Here is an 8496-nt window from a genome sequence, read left to right as displayed (position 1 = left end):
GGGTGGGGTGGGAGGGGGCATGATACCAGACTGTTTTATTATTAGTGCTTTAATTTATAGACTCTGGTGACAAAAAGCAAATGTTGATCCAAGCAGGATCTAGATATGAAATATTTAGTTCTTTGTATTGGATCATTTTAAGATATTTAATTCAGTATGTTCATGCATTACTCTCACGTTGCAGCCTGTTGAACAAATAAAAGGATGAATAATTTGCCTCTTATTATTATATATTTCATAAAAACATTTCGGTTGTAATCAAGATCTTTCCAAATATTTTTCTAGAAATTCCCATTCTAAATCTTGAGGTTGTGAGAAGGAAGCAGATATTGTTTGAATTTCAATTTTTCCAGAAGACAAACATAAAATCTGGGAAAGAAAAGAAGAGGCCATCATTAAATATATAAAGATACATTGTGTGCATTTAACAATATAGAGATTGAAAAAGGGAAATGAGATTTAGTGCAGCAAAATGGAAATAAAGCAGTTGCAGGCAAGTCAAAACAGACAAAACGTAACTTGCTAAAAACAGTAGATAATTTCCCTCAAAGTGCACCTTACCATCTAAAAAGATGAACATTTTGGGCAATGTAGTACAAGATGCACAAAAAGATATGACCAGTAAGACTGGAGTGCTTTTAATCATAGGCCTGAGTGCTCAGTGTTTCCACCCTATTAAAAATGCAACCCATAACAATAGCTACTGCTGTTAAAAAAAACAAAAAAACCCTAAACCTTTTTTTAAATAAGAAGTATTTCAATGGTGAAAGTAAACTTCCTCAATAACTTTGTTAATGCAAAACTGTTAGAACAATGCTCTGGTACTTCCACCTGTTGATTCTGCCAGGTTACTTGTGGTCTTTGTTCCAGCTTTTTTAATTCTGAGTTCAAATCCTGTTGAGACCAACTTAGCCTTTCATCCTTCTGGGATGGTGGTGGAGTCATTAAAATGAAGTACCAGGGGAGTACTTGGATCCAGTATCTCTATTTCTCTCAGAATTGGCTGTGCTGCACTGTGAGAGGGATGTGGGGGACTATAAATAGTATCTCTTTCCTCTAAGGCAATCACTTCCATTATTATAATGGCAAGACTGTCAGCCACCAAAGCTCTTATCAACAGCTTTACACAATGATAAAATTAGAAACATTTAGATATTTGCTACAAAACAAACCGGATCCAGTTCAACCATGGTGACACTGCTTATTCCCTTTTCTTTATGGATTTGTTTGTTTATCAGGGGATTGGTGTTCATCTCAAGCCTTTAAGCAGGTGAACCAAATCTCTCCCTGGCCCAGCACAAGGGAGATTAAATAGAATGGTTTCAAATTTTGGCTGGAGGCCAGCGATTTTAGAAGAACAGGTAAAAGCTGAATACATTAAGTATAATCTTCAACTGACCCTTTATTTTATTGACTCTCAAAAGGAGAAAGACAAAGGTTGACCTTGGCAGAATTTAAACTCTGAACATAGAGTCAGAAGGAATGCTGCCAAGTATTTTGTCCAACAAGATAATGATTGACAGCTCACCACTTTAAAGATTTAAAATTCTGGCACAAGGCCAGCATCATGTGTGTGTGTGGGGGGGGGTTAGTTGATTACATTGATCCCCCCCTCCCCCACCAGTGCTCAACTGGAACTTATTTTATTAACTTTGAAAGGATGAAAGCAGAAGAGCCTGAAGAGATACTGCTAAGCAGTCTGTCTGGTGCAATAACAATTCTGCCAGCTTTCATTGGTCAGGAAATTAAAGACTGCAGGCTAAACAAACCATTTGTCAATTTTACATCTGCTACTCTTCCCAGGTTGTGAATTATCCCTTCAATGGTACATACCCGAAGTTAAGTGGACTGAATTGTTGTGGGTTAAGTATTTTGTTTAAAATCACATCACAGCTAACAGGATGTGAACTCTAAATCTTACAGTTGCCCCAAGTCTCAGCTTGTATTACTTTTTCTCTATTCTTAATAGGTGCTTGAAATTAAACTGCGCAACCTACAAAGCTTCTGTTTTGGTTTTTTGATCAACTAATAGCACACACAGACAGTTTATACGTAGTTAAATTTATGTTCATTCAGCTAACTAAAGGACCCATTAATGATACCAATGCTTTTGATGCTTCTTATATTAAGGGGTTGGACAAACAGAGGGAGAGAGAAATGGAGGCACATGTGGAAACAGTGACAATATTCTGATTATGAAGTTAGTGAATTGCCAAAACAGAAGAATTTATGTTGCAGATATCAACTGATTTTTAATTTCTATTTTACTGCTCGTTACATGTAAGAGGAGGTGTGTGTGTTAATGGTTACGGTGTTGGACTTGTGGTTGTAAGATTTTGGGGTTTCGATTCTTGGATCGGTTGATATGGTGTGTTCTTGCTTCAGTCCACTCAGAGGTGAATATTATGCTATAGAATCCAGGAAGCCAGTCCTGTGTGTCTATCTGATTCAGGAAGGATCTTTACATGTAAGAAATTCAGGTATTTATAACATCAACAGCTAGGCCGGCCTCTGAGTCTCTTTGACTATGAACTGGTATGCATTCAAAATAAGGAAGATCGGCAAGCTCTAGATTGCAACAACATTACCCTGACAATTCTCTTGGAATCATTATTAGGAGGAAATAGCTTTGTGTAAGTCAGAAATGGCAATGAGCTTAAAAAAATGTTCATTGCAACCCTAAGGCTCCACATTTGTGGCCCCTTGAGCAAGCATGTCCTTCACTTGACCAGTACTTTATGGGTAGAATTTGGTTGACTGGAACTGTAGAGAAGTCCATTGTGTATGTATGTGTATAGCTTACAATGTAAGTGAAATGTGAAATGATGTGACATTAGTAAGAACACCAGAAAACCTGGAGTTCTTTGAAGAAAGTATTTGCAGTATTGGCTTTGCATTGAGTTCCTATCTACATAATGCTCTTAGTTTGAATATAATGAATCACTTAAAACAAGAAAAAATAAACTTCCTTACCATTCTTTCATTTGGTATTATATGACTTTTGTCATCTAAATGACAAAATATTTCCATTGCAGTGATTCTGTAAAAGTGAATGAAAATATAAAACCAAAGATTAGAAACAAATTGTTTGGAAAAATCATTAAAATATCTTTCTTTTCTCACAAAACATTTTCAATGTAGGATTTTATGAAAAATTAAAATCAGACTCTTATGTTTTAAGTTAATAACACATAGACTAACATAAAATATATGGGTGAAGTTAAGTTAAAGGAATAAAAAGAGAGTGGGTGGACGGTCGTTAAAGATTGTTCATAGCAAAGGAACCAGGCTGTGTTGCCATTGTAATCACTTCAATGTATTTACTTCTTAAAGTAAATATTATTCAAATATTCTGGTCAACTTGTATAAATTGCACTTAGAACTAATCATTTCGAGACTGCACAATGTGTCAACAACAACTTCCCAATCACCCAATACAATTCTTCTGTTAGACTTCTCAAAGGAATGGCTATTTTTGTTCCTCAGTTTTTTTGCCAATCACACCAACATTATTTATTTACACCTATGCAAAAGATAAACAATTTCTTTATTCGTCTTCATCTCAATATATATATCTTGTCTACTACCAAAGAAATACATTTGGCAGCTGCTTCCACCAAAATAAGAACATTTACTGTTCTGACAATCCAGTAATGTTAAAGAATATCAATTGTATAACAGTATTAACATCAGTGTAACACAGTACTGCATGGGACTGCTTTGGTCAGCCAGTCCTGAAATGCAGGATATCACAAGAATTGTGCTAACCTTTTTTACATTCTTTTTAGAGGAAGTGGGAAACTTCCTATTGGGAGAGAGAAAGTTCTAACTCTTCTATCATTTGTTTCTGTTCTGTAACAGAATCATTACAAGACTGAGTTTCTGGTATAGAAAACTTCCAACAAGATGACCCCCAGAAACAAATTTCAGTTCAAAAGATTCTTTCGACTTCACATGCTAGAGCTATCAGTCTCTCCTGGAAGAAACTTATGCTTTACATTGTTCGAGCCACATCAAAAGGAGACGTTTCTTCTCACCCTTTCTTTACAAGCAAAATATTTCAGCTCTGAATAATTATCGTTGATGTTAGGAAGGGCCTTCAGCTGTAAAAGCCATGCCAAAACAGATAGTGAAGCCTGGTGCAGTCATCTGGCTTGCCAGCTCCTGTCAAACCATCCAACCCATGCCAGCATAGAAAGCAGATGTTAAATGATGATGATTAAATAAGAACTGATCTCCTATCTGGAATAAGTTACGTTCTTTCTTAACTTGTAGCCCATGGTATTATCTGATTTCCTGAAAAGGTTTCAAAACAAGTTTTGATTCTAGAAAATTACTGTTTGTAAATCTCACAACGAGAGATATTCAACAAATAAAGTACTTTGGAGTAAAGATTATTTGCCAACATAACATGGCAGTCCTGGTTTAGGACGAATGTTGCTGTAATTTAGCCCCAGGAGACATCGTCTCCAGCTGGCTATACGATACTGAGCTGAGTGGGGATGCTAGATTCTCTTGTTTGAAAATATAAGGACACAGATCGTGTTGTATAGCCAGCTGGAGATGATGCCTCCTATGGCTAAATTACAGCAACATTCGTCCTAAACCAGGACTGCCATGTCATGTTGGCAAATAATCTTTACTCCAAGTTTTGATTCTGTTTCAAAATGAGATTTATTTACAAGCTAATTACCTATTTTCAATGGTTCTCTTATGAACAGGTTTGTTATGCTGCTGCAGCAGGTCAAACACAAACACAACACTGTGATCAGCGATCGCATAGAAAACACAAGGCCGTGTTTTAGACCATCTGACCTGTGTTATACTTGAGATTCCAGTCATGGACAAAGGCCAGCTGTTGATAGCACATTCTAGTAAAATAATGAAAGCATTGTTTAAAGGTAAAGAAGATTTAAGAGTAAAGTGTTTACAATAAAGCAAGTCATTACATATTAAGGTTAAGAACTTATGTCATTATCTTTCCAATATGTTGTGTCCAGTCATGAAAACAATGCCAAAAACTAGGAAGAGGGGACAAAGAACTTGTGCACTCTGTAAACCACAGCAAAGGTGACTTAATCTATGAAAGTAGGAATTCTGCACACAAGCTGACACAAGGGAGAGTGAACCCTTTACTTTAACCATTTAGTATTTAAATTGGCTATTTCTGGCCCAAATATTTGACCCATTTTACATTCAAACCTCCAAGATCTGGCCTATCACACCTACCTGAAAATGTCGTATAAAATAACAATCACATTATCGAAACCTTGAAGCTATGAGATAATGCCCGATTAACTCAAAACAATGTGAATAAGTAAACATTGCATTTGACAGAGTGATCTGAATGCTAGAGGGCTAAATAACCTCCTTAGCATGAGTGGCATGAAGTCTCTTGTTGCTGTTTTACGAAGAAGAACTGTGGCACCTGTCCAAACCTGTTAGTATGGGAAAACAAACTAATGAATGATATATTTAAATCGATATTTAGATGCATTAAGATCATGGCTTCACTCATACTTTATGTGACTAATATACTTATTGACGCATAAAAGAATTCATTTTTTGTGAAAAAATATTTTATCATATAAGTACTTACCACGGTTTGTATGATACAGGTGAATATTGCCATCAGAATAACCAGTCTTGATTGTGTATGGAAAAATATAGAAATCACATGTAAATATTCCAGTAAACATTCTTTGAAACAGAGTTAACACAAAATTAAAATATAAAAAAATTACCTGATGTTTTGTCCTAGATCTGAAAATGACAGAAGATAACAAGAAATTTGAAACAAAATTTTATTTAGATATGTTTAAATCAAGTGTGGCTGTCACCCAGTGAAGTGTTGTTCAAATCAATTATTGCAGTACCCCATAACCAAAGTCTTCTTGTTTTTTGTTTTTTTAATGCAATTCAACAGTATCTGTTTCTCATTTTCTGCACTTATAATAGCGATATCCTTTAAAATGTTTTTATGAAACTGAGGTCAGCAAAGTTCAGGGTCTCAACCAGGTTGTCAGATTTTAAAAATTAGTAGGATGATCTCTTAACCACACAACAATTTCCCTGCATGTAAGAAAGAAGAAAATTAAATTGTGGCTTGAAGCTGATATCTCTCTGCCAGCAAATGCAACAGAAGCTGATGTGTTCAAACAACTTTGGCCTTGATGCGTCAGAACGTCGTCTTCTTCTTCTTCTGCAGCCTATTATATATCGAAAGCATTGGCAATGATTCAGGATGAGGTTTAGAATATACTATAACAATCTTACTGATTTTATATTTGACAACAATGTGTACACAACAAATATGTACATTATTTACATTTGACGGATATTTGTCCTCATCTTGTTTGTTGTTAACACAATGTTTTGGTTGATATACCCTCCAGCCTTCATCAGGTGTCTTGGGGAAATTTTGAACTTGGGTTCTCATTCCTAAGGTATTTTTCGATATTATTATTATTATTATTATTCAGTTCACTGCCTGGAATTGAACTCGGAATCTTGGGGTTAGTAGCCCACGCTTTTAACCACTACACCATATGCCCATAAAGGCTGGAGGGTATATTAGTCGAAACGTGTTAACAAACAAGATGAGGACAAATATCTGTCATATGTAAATGATGTACATAATTCCACATCTCTTAAATATAGAACTGTACAACAAATATGATTTGGCTGGGTATACAAATCCAGAAATTTACATGAACCATTGAAGCAAATCGTTAAGGTTTCAAATCATTGTCAGTCAGAGTATGGTTTTTTTTCTCCCCCCACCCAACATCAATTCAACTGTGACATGTCTAAGTAGTAAATCAGATGCAACCACATCCTGACTGCGATACTAAATTGTACATACAGATGCAAGAAATGAAGTGTAATGTTGCATTTGAAGAAGACATCTCCACCGTTTCAGGTAGAATTTTTCAACCAATCTCAAGTTTTGATTTTTACTCCACTTACAAATGCTTTAATTTTCTCTTGCCAGGCAGCAAACTGGAAGTGTTGTTAGAACTCCGAATGAAGTATTTAATCTTACACCTTGCATTTATTTATCCTGGAAGGATTGATAAATAAAATAACAGTATAGGGCAGTGAACTGACAAAGACAGAGGAGGAGATGCCTTGTGGTATTTATTCTGGTTCTTTGCACGCTGAGTTCAAATCACACTATGACCTAGTTGGGTGGTCCACTTGATCCACCACCTGACACTCTGTCGCAAGCATTTAGACCAGGTCTTCAGTTTGAGGATGGCTTCCTCCCTTCTTGAAATTCCGGTCAAAAGTGATGGGAGTCGCTTTCTCCTTTTCACTAAAAGATTAAAAAAAAAAAGTCTAAACACATAAATATTACCCACCAGGAAACAAGGCAGCTTGAATGGGGAAAAATCAATAGATAATACTTCAGAGAGCACACAGGAACCATTCACTGGAAAATAAAATAGAAACATTTGGAAATATTTCCTCAAATACCAAACTTTTTAAAATGAATTTAAAATATTCACACCAACATAATTTGGATGTGATAACAGTTAGTTAACCATCTCGTTAGTAGGATAAAAGAAACTCTAATTTGAACATTGAGTTAACAGATACACAGGCAACATTATCTAATGTGTCTTTCCGATTTTAAGATAGTAGCAAATGATTGAAAAGAAATTTGGTTGTTATTTCTAGCAGGTCAAGTGACCTTGTAGGGGCTCCCTCTAGGTCTCAATTTTGCTTTCATTGTCACAAGAGGAAAATTAATTAAAACAATTAACAGATATGCAATACTTACTTTTTTGGGGATAATGAACTCTAGGATAAGGTATGGATCCAAGTCGTACAGAATGAACAATGTGTCCCTGAATAAAATATGACACAGAGAGGAAGAAGAATAAAAAGAAGAATTACTAGATTTAATTAGCTTGTTGATCATGTTGTTGCGAATGAATGGAAGCAATGTAAAGCAGTGAAGATTTTTTAGTCTTGCGGGGCACAATGCAACCCCTCTAATATTGGCACCATGATAAAAATGCACCTAGTACACTAAGTGAAGTGGCTGGGGAATGAGTGAAGACAATGCAGGGTTGAGAAGGCCTTCGAGTTAGGCTGAGGACAGGATATCTTAACTGTTGGGATCATGATAAAATGTACCCAGTAAACTTTGTGATATAGTTGGTGTTAGGAAGGGCATCCAGCCACAGAAACCATAACAAAAGTGGTATGTATGAATGAGACATGGTCCTGTAAAATGCCAGAGTTCTTATTCAGAATTACAGCCCTCCAGCAGAGAAAACAGCATAAAATGGAGATGATGAGTTAAGAGAAACAGGAAGGCAAAGGAAGACATTTTTTGTTTTCTATCAAACTGCAGAATATCTTTCAATCAGAGATCCTTATATCTAAATCTAGTTGGTAAGTACAGGCATAGCTGTGCAGTTCAGAAGTTTATTTCACAACCACGTGGATTTGATCACACTGCCTGCTAGTTTTACTATAACCATG

General features: G+C 35.9%; 1 protein-coding gene across 5 annotated transcripts in view; it reads right to left on the bottom strand.

Annotated features, from left to right (window-relative positions):
• Positions 1 to 31: 31 nt before the first annotated feature.
• LOC106878388 (cytoplasmic dynein 2 intermediate chain 1) overlaps positions 32 to 8496 on the bottom strand; it is a 63778-nt gene continuing 55313 nt past the window's right edge. For all 5 annotated transcript variants that reach the window (XM_052973988.1, XM_052973991.1, XM_052973987.1 and 2 more), the window contains 6 exons: positions 7787 to 7853; positions 7365 to 7435; positions 5600 to 5645; positions 4694 to 4871; positions 2974 to 3040; positions 32 to 369 (listed from right to left, as the gene is read on the bottom strand). In XM_052973988.1, the coding sequence (XP_052829948.1) occupies positions 259 to 369; positions 2974 to 3040; positions 4694 to 4871; positions 5600 to 5645; positions 7365 to 7435; positions 7787 to 7853 (540 nt within the window). In that variant the 3' untranslated portion in view covers positions 32 to 258. The remainder of the gene's footprint in view (positions 370 to 2973; positions 3041 to 4693; positions 4872 to 5599; positions 5646 to 7364; positions 7436 to 7786; positions 7854 to 8496) is intronic.

The sequence above is a fragment of the Octopus bimaculoides genome, chromosome 17 (genome assembly GCF_001194135.2).
Source record: "Octopus bimaculoides isolate UCB-OBI-ISO-001 chromosome 17, ASM119413v2, whole genome shotgun sequence".
NCBI classification, from domain to species: domain Eukaryota; kingdom Metazoa; phylum Mollusca; class Cephalopoda; order Octopoda; family Octopodidae; genus Octopus; species Octopus bimaculoides.
The sequence above is the reverse complement of the archived record's forward strand: the minus strand, read 5'-3'. Positions and strand labels throughout refer to the sequence as shown.